A 14,597-nucleotide genomic window follows, 5' to 3' on the forward strand; every position below is an offset into this window, starting at 1 on the left:
TACAAAATACTGGACCCATGACCCATTATGGGTCCTAGCGGTTCACATTTATTTAGTGTTTTACAACTGTTGTTGTTGTATAAACAATAGTACGTCTAACAATTATGTTTCGATACTGCAAAATAATTTTTATATCTTGAAAAAATCGAAATTGATATCAAATTTTTTTTTTTTTTTTTTGTACTCCAAAATATGTTATAAAATAACAGTTAACTGTTATAATTTAAAAATGCTTTAGTACAGGGCAAAAATAACTTAATATTAACGTTACTGTCAATTTTTCATGTCATTTCTTTAAAATCCTTTGGAATTATAATTATGAATATTAATTTTCTCCATAAATTTATTTTATATTGAATTAATTAAACCCATTTAAGGTTGATTTTTCTTTATTTTTGCACAAATATGTGATTTTTCAATTGAAAATTATGGTAATTGAACTTTGTCCTTCTTGATTGGCAACGAGCTCTACTGTTCAAGGCCTCTATTATACATTAAAAAATGGATCCATATATTTTGTCCTTTGTTTATATAGGTTTATTAGTGTTTTTCCTGTTACCTCAGTTTTAAAACAGCCCCAAATTGAAATATTACAGTATGGTTCCCTCTAAAAATTCACGATCCCTTAAAAGTGAGAATTTTCCAGAAAAATAAGTAACTATAAAGGTATTGTATCTAAAACATAATTGGTTTCGTATATCAACACATATTTAGGTTTAGTACAGTTAAAATAATTTATAATGTGATAATAAACATCATACAACTTTCATTTAGCCCGACTAAATAAGCCTTGTATGTTTCAAAAAAGCTATTTCTTAATTTTTCAGAATGATAATATGTTTCAAATATGAGGAAGAGAAAGCGAAATGTGACTATTTTATTTTTTCCAATAGTTAATTATAATTTTTTTTTACATATTTTATATTTATCTAGTGTTGATTACTGCTAACAATTAGAGATATTCATTTTTTTACATTTTTTATTTTTCACTTAGCCAATGATGTGTTTCATGTCCACCTGTCAAACCTTCCCCTAATTATGAAGTGATATAAAAATTACTGGCTCCCGAATTAAAACTGTTGGAAAGCTGCATTTCTGCCCTTTCAACTCATCACAACATATCTCAATCAAAGGACCAGGGAAATGTTGCTATGAAAATTCGCATTTTAGGAGTTTTCGGGGTGTGAATAAGAATACGTACATTGTTCCTGCCCAGAACACAATTTAACAAACATATGAATGCGATGGGAGAAGTCTGAGCGCTCGCGACCAATTTTCCATTTTCTCCAAACTCCTGCCTCTATTTTTACTTTTTAGGAAAAATATTCCTATTTTGTTTCGCTTAGTCAATCATGAAATTCTTCTATAGTTTATATCAATCTCTTTTTTACTACCACTATCGATAAGAAGCTTATTTATTTGAAATAAACAAAACTGAATGCATTTAAGTCCTAACAGACTATTTTTAATGAGGATTAGAGCAATTTGATACGAAAGACTCTTTAATTGTACATTGATATAACGAGTTAAATCATAATCGTTAGTAATTTTCTAGAAAGGGGCATTTCTAGTTAGTCGTTTTTAGCGAAAAATTTGCTGTAATATTCCAAGCATATACCTACCTTAAATTCGTGATTTTAATTCTTCTTTTCGTTTTGGAGCTATATTGTTCACACATATATGCACTTATTCGAGGGACCTCGAGGCTATTCTTAAAGGTTTATTGACCACCACTCATCTTCATTTGGCACCTACAGTTACGGAAACCTCAGCGTTTGGTTTGGTAGAATTCTTCAGTTATTTCATTTCTTGCTAAAGAAGGGGGGATATCTGTCGGATTAATTCTTTTTTCTCGAGCCCTATAATCCAATTAAGAACGATTCCTTCTTGTAAGCGCGGACTATGAAGGCTTTAAGAACTATTTCAGCCGGTAACGACAGCCCATAAATGATTTCCACTCTTATTGTTCATTCTAATTTTCACATAATCCTAGTGGTAAAGCTGGTTTCAATAGCATTTTACGGTGTCTACCATTTCATCCTGCACTTCACGCATTTACTTCGGGACTGCACCAGGTGGGAAATCAGCTTGCCTCTATTGATCTCTTTGGTTCATTTAATATTTTCCTGGCGTTTTGCCATTCCAACGGCTTCATTTGCCCCTGACTGTCTTGTAAACGTTGGGCTTACTTTGTACTTCTGTTGAAGGCTAAACGGCTGAAGCTTCAGTGGACTGAGGTTCTACACTAACCCCCTCGATGACCTTGGGTGCAGTTTTCTCAACTACTATTTGCGTAAATATTTCATAAAAACTCGAGGCCGTGAATGACTCGGTGGACTACTTTAAGTATTGGAACAAAAATATTTCCACGACCCTCCACTTTCTGGCTCTTGTCCTCAAGTTTTAACACATTATAATTCAAGAGAAAAAAAAAACACCAGAACACGAAGCAACTGCAAAAATACAAATTTGTAGATATGTTAGTCGCTATTAGTCTATAGGTGCTACTTAAAGAATTACATTCTTTTAACAACGAGTACGTCACTTTGATTTCTATGTTCCCTAGTTTATTAGAGCCTACGTTTAATTAGTTTATATTAGTAATAATAAAATATATAATTTATTTAATAATCTCAAACCAGTAATTTAATCAAGTAACGAGGATTAAAAAATAACTTCGAACATAAACACATTGCGTTTATTATTGTAGTGATATGGACCGTGTTTCATAATAATGTGCAAGCTAATATAGTCTTGTACAATGCGACTTGTACTTTTATACTTGTTATCTCCTATCACTAACAGTCGTATCCATCATAGAACAAAACAAGTATTAATACTTTCCTTTTTAGTTTATTTACCTGGATTTATTAACTAATATTGTTAGCTTTCATTATGAAATAGGATCCTGGCAACACTGGTGTATCGCCGCCCTCATGCACCGAAGCGCGGGAAGAATACCACTGCTTTGCTTGAATAGTGGCACATCTGACAAAAAAAATATTTGTTTTATTTTGTAATGGTGCTCCAAAGTAATAACTCCGTAGACAGGGGTTTCTTTTTCTGGTGTGGTTACTCTGTAGGCTGCCCTAAAGCTAGGAGTGTTGTCGAAAAGTAACTACAGTCTGCAGTACATCAAATACAAATTTTTTTTTTCAGATATGCCACTAAAGCAGAGATATTGCTGTTGCTTTAAATTCCATAAACAGTTGAACAAATCAAGTTAATGACATAACATAACAGTTAGTGACAGTGTTTTGTGTAGTTTGATGTGCTAATTGTTCACAATTTATCTTATTTTATCGAGTTATGTTTAAGTTCTGTTATAATTTGTAAACATGAATGGACGTTGATGACATATTCATATGTTGAAGATTGTAAGTAGAAGTTGTATTAAGTTTACATGATTTGCACCGAACTAAGTGTTCACAAGAGCGATCCTGATTCTTAAAGTTCTCTAATTTGAATTTACCTATTAATACAATAATTACAACTGGTACTCAATTTTGAAATTTTTATTATATTTTATTTCTTTTCTTGTGAAAATATTTTATTGGCTGTGGGGTATCTAAAACAAAAATAACAAGAAAAATTATTTGCATTAGCATCCTTTTCTTTAATTTTATATGCCGAAAGGCCAAAAGGTTTTTTAATTTTACACTAAATATTTTATAACAAGCTCCAAGGAAATATTCGGCCATTAAAACCGATCGTCGCTATAACCAATTACGGAATATAATTCATGGATCCGGAAATATTCAACCCAATAACCCATAACACGTTTTATCCGAGTTTTAACACGCTTTATCTCACATAAAGTTTTAATGATATCATTAAATTAATTTTATATAAATATCATGAGCAAAAGATTTTTAAAATAACTTCTATTCAATTTATTCTTTATTATAATTTTGACAAAAAAAAAATTATTTTAAAAGTAAATCATTATTATAACATTCTCTAAGTATTGTCAACTGTTGAACCACCAACGAGATTACATTTTAATTTAATTTAACACTTTAGGTTTATCTCATTTTCGGATAGCTGAATCTGGAAAATGGACCATGTTTGAAATATCTGAACTCTTTCTGTATAATAATTCATTGATCATTTATTAAAACGTTTATTTGAGTAATGAGGACTATTTGATATTATTATTATATTTAAAAAAACACTAAAAGAAGAAATATTGTTAAAATGACGAAAAGAGAAGTAAGACGGCGCATGCACGGGTTCTATTGATTAAAAGGCGTGTAGGTTGAACCCAATTGTGGCTATTCTGGAAATATGCAGTCTAGATGCCAAGAAAGGCTCCCTTTAACGTAATATTCGCCTCGAGTAAGTGACAAAATAATTAAACTACTGTCAGCTTTTAATATTATCAGTAGGATGATTAGTCTTTTATATGTTAGGTGAGGATGAGAAATTCAGAGCCAGTGAATTGGATGAGCATGGACCAACTGTTAAAGGATGGCAATCTCACAGGTAATTAATATTTTAACTAATACTGTTAACCCAATCATAACCGGGGGCTGATCAAGATAAATAGAGCCCCTAATCCTTAAACATTTCGGGGTCCCTCTCAAAAAAAAAAAAAAGTTGAAACTCAAACTAATAGTTAAAGAGTGTTATTTAGTGACCATAAATTTATGAAAGTTGTTTTTTAACCATGTAATTTCCCAAATTTTGAAGTTAAGATATTTTAAAAACCCTGAACCCTTTGGCATTCGGGACCTATCTCGCCCGTTTAATCATGTATGATCGTTTTTTTTTTAATAAATTGCTAATTATTTACCTAAATATTACGTTTTATTTATTTAGTTTTGTTGTGTAATCAGATTTGAATCGTATGACTTATAATTATAATTTTTAAGTATTTTTGATTTATTGAGGCGATTCAACAATTATCTCTTCATTTGGGATCCAAAAGACCAAACCTGTTTCAAAAAATTAAAACTGAATATTAGCAATACATGTCAAACATCCCTGCTTTGCTTTAATAGTGGCAAATCCAGCAGCAAAAACATATTATTTTGTGTTTTATTTATTCTATAGGCTGTACCGTAGACTGGTTAATTTTTGACGATCCTAGCTATACTCCTATACTAGCTTTGGGAAAGTCTAATAGAATAAAGTAATAAAACCCCCGTCTACGTTAATATCCTGAGGCCGGATTTTCGTGCAATAAAAATATCCAAAATCGTGAAGTAAAAACTCAAAATGAGTATAAAGCACCCGAATCCTCCAATAATTAACTTTATTGTGTAATTTATAATATTTATACATGAAATGTTTACCCAGCCTTGTTTTAATGAAATTAAACTCGCTTAATCATGTAAAAATACATAAAACACTAATTACTCCGATTAAAAGCCTAAAACTGTAATTAATCTATAAAACTGTAAAAATCTATAATTAAAGAGCTATGAGAAAGCTAATTGTATTAAATGATTTTGTATTCCTAAAATGAAGGCTGGAATTAAATTTTTCACTTCTTGAACTTCTTAAACTAACCTCAATTTAAGTTTTAGAAGAATTATCGAAGGCACTATGTAGAAAGAATTATTTAAAAATATTCTTCTAAGCAAATTCCCTATTTAAACTCCCGTTAAATTTCACAAAGCATATTCTTCCGCTTAGCTTTTCAATTTAATGTAATATTCATGAGTAATATAAAATAATAATATAAAAAAAAATCCAAATATATTTTTTATTTATCAATTTATTTTATTTTTATTAAAAAATATAATATAATGTTTCAAATCCAAATATATTTGAATGCGTTGAGGGGTTCTCCCTAATTTTTCTGGACTCGTGAATTGTCATTTTACCGCTTTCGAGATATTTCCTTACACCATTATTTGTTTTTAGTTATTTCTCTCTCCAAGCTAAATTTTTATTTGTTCTGACTAGTTCAAGCCGAGGAATAAACATATTCATCAAAATGTCTAATATTCCATAATGAAACTCGTCTAAAATAAGTGGGTAAACTCTTTAAACTTTTAATATGATAGTGGGATATTATTTTGCACAATCTGGAAATTAAAATTCCTAATGATGCACACTGCTCTAAAATTAAGAGCACAGGCCTGTTTTATTTGACTTAAACAATAGATGTGTGTGTGTGTATATATAATTTTCTCATGAGGGTTATATAAACAATTATTGAGAAACAAATAAAGAAGCCTATAAAACAATTAATCCGAGTTGCTGATCCATTACGAATCCAAAACATTTTGATCGAATATATACTATTCTATAGTCACATTAAACATTCCTTCAATTATATGTATAAATTAAATACCAAAGTTATTCCTGAATCCGTACATACATATACAAATGAAATAAAATACTATTGAAAAGAATATTTACCAGCTTGGTTTGAAAAAATATTAATGAAACTAAAACGAACATACCCAATAGTATAGTTTAATGGTGGACAAAACCACTGATAGCTTTGCATTTTTTTTTTTTTTTTTTATGAACTATTATTCTTCATCCACAAACACCACCAAACCCCTGTCTTATATCTTGAGAAATTTCGAAAATAAGCTATAGTGTGACTGTATTCCGCCCAGCAATGATCTTTTTTACGCAATTTGTTCCGAAAATGTTTAAAACATATTTAACGATTGACGCATTTTACTATAAGATGGTTCTTGTTACATAATCTATATAGGACGACAGGAAAAGTACGGGTATTATTTCTGTAAAGATCGTAAATACAGAAAGGTATTCACTCAAAATTTGTATGTTTAATGCGTTTCAATATTTTTATTACACGTTTCAACATTTTCATTTAACGTATTCAGAAGTTTACTGCTCGAAAATCCGAGATCTAGCTATGAGCATAATGAAATAAACGAATCCAATCTGTTTGTTTTTGCATAAAGGCGTAAAACTCTTACGTCATCACAGTTTAAGTGCGAATATAATTTTATTTTTCACAAGAAGTCCCTAAAAAGATCCACACACATACCAAGCATATACTAATAGAGAAAACTTGAAACATGAATTAAACAAAACTAGGTTATTGTATATATTTTATCTTTTAACCAAGTGTAGTAATTTTTCTTTTTCATATTATTTATAATTTACGTTTATTTACTTTATAAGTTTTTAAATTTCTTTATTTTTTTATTGTGAAGGATTTTGTATAAAAAGAATATTCAAAGCATTTCCATGTGTCACGCAAAAGATACTTGCACCTTGACATGTATCATGTGTTTATTATAGCCTTATGTCATACTGTAAATAAAAATTATTTTTATTAAAACAGTGTAGATAAATTGTAGATATTACCCTTTTTTTTTCTTTTGTTTTAAATATTTATTTATTGCTATTTACAACTGTACATTATAATACATTTAGTAACTCTGATCTCGGTTAAATTGGAGTGTTACAGGCGTGTAGAGAAACTACCCATTGGCAGCACTCTAATGACGTTTTACATTAGCAGGTCTCGTGGCCATCTTCTTTTCAAGCGCCTCGAAGGATTGTCTGGAATGGAAGAGGATGCAAGGTTAGAAACTAGGGGGTTTGAGTGGTTAGGGAGTTTATAATGGAAGGAGTGATATCTGGTTCGGGCTAGATCGGTTACATAGGGAACATTAAGGTCTTTATGTATGATTCTATTTGTGACAAAGTAAGGAGCATTGAGGATTTTACGAAGGATTTTGGATTGTAAGGATTGAATACGAGAGGAATTCGAAGGTTTAGTGGAGACCCAAAGCTCAACTCCGTATGTCCAGATTGGCCTTATTACAGTCATGTAGATCAGTCTTTTGTAATATGTTGGAAGTTTAGACCGTTTGTCTAGTAAGTTCTGTAATAGTCGAAATCGACGTGCAGTTTCCTTTCTTTTCAGTCTTGTGTGAGGATTCCAGGTTAATCGTTTGTCCAAATGTAGTCCAAGGTAGCGGATCTGTTCGACAGGGGTAAGAGTAACATTATTAAATGAAACTGTAGGGCAGTCTGCAGAGATATTAACCTTAAATTTACATACCTTGTGAAATAAACCTGTGATATTTGGGTGTATGATTTACCTTGGAACAAATTACAAATGTCTGGAGTACTGATATCTCTTAGTTATTTAGCAGTACTATGGTGATATTACTTTGTTATATATAAAAAAATTAACTACCCAATTGATATTGTATGTTTAAAATTAGACAAAAAATTATTATTTGATCATTTAACAGCTTAGAAAATAAAAATAAAATATGAGACGTATCAATTATTTATAAACTGTTATCTAACGAATTAATTAATTAACTTAAACATTTTCAGGTACTGTCAATTTCCTCAAGAAATAATCTTTAGGCTTCATTATCCGATAAGCTTGACGCAGGTGCAGATCTTGGCTCATCAGTACCTTATACGTAAGTAATTTTTATTATATTATATTTTAACTATCTTTATTTTATCGCTTATTATCGTTCGTTAATCTTCTTGACAATGATTATTATTATGTTATTTTTTTAAAAACTGATTCTGAAATTTATTCCAACTGGTTCTCGCTATAATCAGAAAGGAATAAGTCCTCTCTCTATGGTTTTATAGTTTAATGTATTTGATGGGTTTTAATTTCTAAAAATTCATACCATGAAGTTACATGTTCTTTATGTTTAAAACTTGCAAATCTCACATGGTTGTGAGTTGTTAAAACAATAATTATCATATTGGAAGATCGCTAATTAACCGTGTGTATTAATTAATGGAATATGATCCGGGTGCGGTCAAATAAAACTCAAATAGTAATAACTATTTTAATTGAGCTAACGCTTCGCCCCACGTTGCAGGGCTTCGTCAGGGCTAAAAAAGAAACAAACATTTAACATAAGTAAAAAAGTAAATGGAAAATTACAGTGAAACATAAAAATTAAATAAGAAAAATAAAAGGTCATAAACAATAAGTGAAAACGGAAATAGTAACAGATAAAAAGAAGAAATATAAAATAAAGTACAAAGTGGTTTTCAAAGTTCTGCTCTGGAGCTTGATTTGCTTAGGAAATGGACGATGACCTCAATTGAATCAGTACTTAAACTGGAAATAGTGTGGTAAATTTCACAAATTCAGCTATAGGTTTTTATTTTATAACCTCGGAAAAACTAATAGTAAGCTGTTACTACATAAATCTATAACAAAATCTGGATATACCAAAGTTTTAGCTCCAAACAAAAAAAAAGGAAGATGATCGAACAATGGGAAGTTACGTACTTACGTAGCATCACCTATTTTAATGAGAAAATTTTTTGGTGATACTAGGTTTAAAAATATTAGAGTTTGTCAAAGAGTTCTTGCCAATACGCCCTAGGAGCCGAGAAAAAAAAAATATTTTACATAATTTTATACTATCGTATGCCACCTTTGCTCGACAGATATTTACTTATTTATTATTATTTTTTTCCCCTTCTCTCGTCCCTTTTTCAAATTAACTTGTTTCTTTTTACCATTAGAGGGCAATTGTTTGTTTTGTTAAGTCTAAAAATATCATTATTTTTTGTAATTAATTTTACTTTTCTCTTTTATTAAGAAGCATTATTCTTATCTATTTATTTTATCTTTTTTTTTTTGTTTAAATTATAACATTGTATATAGTTAGGGGTATCTTTTGTACGAGACTATAACCCCCCATAATCAACTGTTAAAAAAAATAAATATATATAATGTAACGGTGATATCAACAATGGAAGGCACACCAGGCCGATCTAGTATAAAATAAATAAATAAAAAAAAGATTAATTTTATAGATGAGTAAAATTAATATTCGTTTTTCACACCTCAAGATATCATTAAAAACGAATTTTGATTGTACTCCAAAAAATAAAATGTTTATACTTAAATTTTCTCCTTACTGGAGCCTTCCATTTTTTTTTTTTTTTTTTTTATGGAAATCCCAGAAAATACACTATGATGATTTCACTAATATACGCGAACCCTAGGATTAGGGAAGTCTAAAATGGACGAAATGGTACAAATTAATTAGAACCTATATAATTTAAAAGGTTTGAGAAATTTTTCTTTACTTGAAACTGCTTTTTATCCCGTATAAAAACTTTAAATCTACAAAAAATATTAGTGGGGATTTGAAGAGCGGAAATTAAGCTTTCTAACGGTTGTAGTTTCGTTGGATTTAGACAACATTATGAGGAGTAATGAATTTGTCTCGTGAACAAGTGACATCGGCAGAAGAAAAAAAAATCTTCCACCAAAAATTTTTCATTGAAATCGGTAATCCCAGGTGGCTCCCCTTGTAAGTTTGAAAGCACAAGGTTAAATACCTGACTGTTCTAACATCTCGAGAACTTAAAGAGGAAATTAAAATTCACAGATTTTTTTTTTTACAAAAGCCGGGATAAAGATCAAATTATTCCCGGTTGGTATAAGAGAAAAATTGTTCGGGACTAGATTAGAAACCTATGTAAACAAAAATATTGCATCGGAACAAGAAATGTATTATTTATTTTTTTTACTATAACATGTAATAGTTTAAAATTATTGTACTGGAAGATTGTTGATTGACCGTGTGTATCAATAAATTCCATTTATTGACAGAAACTGACAAACAAACTACTTGATTCTTACATTAACCGTGTAACTCCGGTCCCTCCTGTCCTTAACTCTCCTCAACCCACTCCACCCCTTTTTCAGTGCAGGTCCCTTCCGTATATCCCCATTCTTTCTGACAATATTCAAAAATCCTTAAGATACACTATTCCCACTCTACGTCTTGCCTTGAAGTCCCACAACAAAATTTCCCATTTTTTTTTTTTCTCAATTCCTTCTATATTGAACTAAATCGAAACTAAAAACCAACTTATGAACCGCATTTCCCAGCACTAAACCTCTATCAACTTCTGTAACCCATTTGCCTCTAAATTATCAGAACACGCTTTAAACCTGAATCATACTTTTAATTTCGAAAATCCTTCAAATCTTGCCACTGTCCCAACCGTAAATAAAAAACGTCTTATCTCGGAGTCCATTCACACAAATTTAACGGATAATTCCGTCAATCATAAAGTTGATAAAGACTATATCTCTCTCACATACCGACATATTTTGAACCTAATAAAACCCTCATTATTCTTCTTTTCTCTTCGTTCTGCATTTTAGAAGCCGAGTTTTCTGTTTTATTCTTGTTTTTCTAAATGCTCACCCCATACTTGATTTAATTATATTTTATATTTACTATCACTATTTTTTCTTTTATTTTTATGTATCTTATTTTTTAATTTATGTTCATGTGTTACCAGCGTAAGTATACTTATATTAATTACTTTATTATTAATTTTTCTATTATATAATTTACATACCTCTGTATCCCCACTGATTTGGTATATTGTCTTACTTAATCATTTATATTTATTGTATCCTATTAGTTTAACTTTATTTCTTCTTTGTTTTTCTATCCATATAAATTAAAAAATATATTTCTTCCCCCCTTCTATTGTGTATATTATCATTTACAGTTTACCTAATTTTAATATTTTTTACACTGTTTACTTTAAAATTATTTTCAAATGTGACGGACTTAACTGCCATCCCCACTCCTCCCAATACAGACGGTTCACTCTGACTTTGACTTCCGTCAAAACAGGTATAAAAAAAAAATCTATTGGTATATAATGAAATGAAAAAAATAATTTTATTCTGGGACATCCATATGTTATCATGGTTCATACATTATAATTCTTGTCTGGTAAGTATTTAAAAGTTTCCATTAGGTAAAATGAAATAATAATCAATAAATATCTGTCGAGGAAAGGTGGCATACGATAGTATAAAATTATGTAAATTTTTTTTTTCTCGGCTTCCTAGGGCGTATTGGCAAAAACCCTCAGACGAACTCTAATATTTTTAAACTTAGTGTCACCAAAAAAATTTTCCATTAAAATCGATGATCCTACGTACGTACGTAGCTTCCCATTGTTCGTTCATCTTTTTTTTTTCTTTGTTTTGTTTTTTGTTTAGAGCCAAAACTTTGGTATAGCCAGATTTGTCATAGATTTATGTAGTAACAGCTTACTATTGGTTTTTCCGGGGTTATAATATAAAAACCTATAACTGGACTTGTGCAATTTCCCACACTATTTCCGTTTTCATTTAATGTTTATAACCTTTTATTTTTCTAATTTAATTTTTATGTTTCATTGTATACCCTTGTAATTTTCCACTTTCCACTGTATCGTATCTTTTTTAGCCCTGACGAAGCCCTACAACGTGGGGCGAAACGTTGGCTCAAATAAAAATAGTTCATAATATTATTATTTGAATTCAATTTGACCGCACCCGGACCAAATTCCATTTATTAAAAAATATTATATTTTATTTCGCATACCTTGAGATTAATTATTCATAATTGTGGAACTAATAAGCGTTCACTGTCATCAATTGTACACAATAAAATTAAAATTCGAAAGACTTAAGTGATAATAAATTCAATAAACAGATAATGATTAAAGACAGTATTAAATATTAAACCAGTTATTATACAAGTTTTCATAGCAGAACATAAAGGATTCCTTTTAGTTAAAAAACAAAGCTATTTAATTTACACTCATTATCTTGTTTTGAATTTTTTCGCATTTTTACGAGGTTTTATTGGCCCCGATTTGTAGTTCTTGAGGTAAACCAACTATGATTAAGGATAAGAATGCAGACATGTACAACATATATTGAAGAAATTACCACCCATAGGATTTTCTAATTAAATAATACTCGAATCAATAATCTTTGTGTTTGGGACATAATGAAATATTTCATTTTTTTCTAATATCTTATTAATAATCTTTTTGTTCTAATTTAATCAACGGAGTGAGAAGTTTAGACATGGGGAGAGAAATCTTATTTTCTAATGTTACATAGCTTGTGTTAAAATCAAGATTATAATCTACATCATCAATATATATAATAAAATGATTTATCTTAATACTGGATGGTATAACAATAATAAAGTCATAGCAAGCCCTAAGGTTCGATGCCGATACTACTTATCACTACAGTGACCAAAGAAAGTATTTGCACACCACGTTTTTTATTAAAATGTGAATTTATGCAATAACGAAACCCTATTACTTCTAAAATAAAAAGTATATTTATAACTTAATAACTACAAATAAAATTCAAATGAAAAATTTATTTCATAAAAAAAAAAAACATTAAACTTACAAAAAATACAGAAAAAAGTATTTGTCCACCTTTCGTTTTATTACTACTTTTTAAAATTTAATATTTTGTATGAAGTCCGTTGGCATCTATTACCGCTTGTAAACGTCTCCGCATTAAGTGTACGAGGTTTTTAATTAAATCCGTGTTAATTTGTTCCCATTCTTTTTGTAAAAGATCCTTAGGGTGGTGTCTTCAGGTTATTTTGTGTTTTACACTCCCGCCTCTGTGTTTTACAGTAACTGATACGTTTTGCTTCCTGAATTCTTCACCTTTCCTTCGCCATATCGTCTTTCTGCCGTCAAAGCCAAACAAATTATATTTACTCTCATTAGAGAATAATAAATTTTCCTCAAAACTGATGGACTTGTGGATATAATCCCTAGCGAAAAAGAGCCCTTTTTGGCGATTGGTTTCACTGATATAAGGTTTCTTTCTCGGGATTCTGCAGTAAATTCCTTCAGAATTTAAAACATTTCTAATTGTTGAAGTGCTAGTATAGACCCCAGACTTCGATTCGACCATATTAGCTAGGACACCTGCACTAGCTCCTGGATTTTATATCGCCTCAATTTTTTTTTCATCCTCTCATTTACTTTCTTTGGACGTCCTTTGCGCCGGTTATTTGCAGTAGTGCCTCTTTCTTCAAATTTCATAATTACGTATCTGACGGTAGAAAAATTAATACCTAACAAATCCGCAGAATTCGCGATACCATTTTCTTTGATTTCGGAATAATATACCTTTTTCGCAAGTAGCGGCACTTAGTTCACTTGTTTTTGGCATTTGGATCGGTTAAATTAAAACAAACGTAATAGATTGAAATATTTTATAATACCGATGGAATACTCAAGCATACAAAAACGAGGAAGTAAACCAACATAGTGTGCAAATACTTTTTTTCCTTGTGTTTATATTATGTTTAAATAAATTTTTATTTTGATCAATATTTTAAATTAAATTTATAATGTTTTTAACAAGTTTTAATTGTACTTTTTACTAACGAACCTGAAACTATTTTATTATTATTTAGATTCATTATATACAGAAAAGACAAGGTGTGCAAATATTTTCTTCGGTCACTGTACATTTATCCAGTGACCAGTAGTATCAATCTATTCAAATCTTTGAGATCACTCTTGACGCAATCCACCCACCTACAATTTAACAGCGGGTGTTTACCCGTTGGTTCAGTGTGAATTATAGTTACCGGCTGCAGTTTCCTCAATTAGGCGTTGTGTTCTCCGGTTAACTCATCCTTCATATGACGTAGGATTAAACGCCCTACAAGGGGGGAGCAGGCCTCAGCCCATTACAAGGGGGCAGCAGGCCTCAGCCCATTACAAGGGGGGAGTAGGTCTCAGCCCATTACAAGGAGGGAGCAGGTCTCAGCCCATTACAAGGGGGGAGCAGATCTCAGCCCATT

At 30.5% G+C, this 14,597-nt stretch overlaps 1 protein-coding gene across 1 annotated transcript in view; it reads left to right on the plus strand.

The window, feature by feature from the left end:
• Positions 1–4,238: 4,238 nt before the first annotated feature.
• The window catches only part of LOC106691556 (centrosomal protein of 104 kDa), a gene marked incomplete at its 3' end in the record, with an annotated part of 58,487 nt that continues 48,128 nt past the window's right edge, over positions 4,239–14,597 (plus strand). The window contains 3 exon segments of the mRNA XM_067048645.1: positions 4,239–4,338; positions 4,413–4,485; positions 8,290–8,381. Of these exon segments, the coding sequence (XP_066904746.1) occupies positions 4,299–4,338; positions 4,413–4,485; positions 8,290–8,381 (205 nt within the window).

This window comes from Halyomorpha halys, unplaced genomic scaffold (genome assembly GCF_000696795.3).
Source record: "Halyomorpha halys isolate HHAL.00 unplaced genomic scaffold, Hhal_1.1 Scaffold2481.1, whole genome shotgun sequence".
Lineage (NCBI taxonomy): Eukaryota > Metazoa > Arthropoda > Insecta > Hemiptera > Pentatomidae > Halyomorpha > Halyomorpha halys.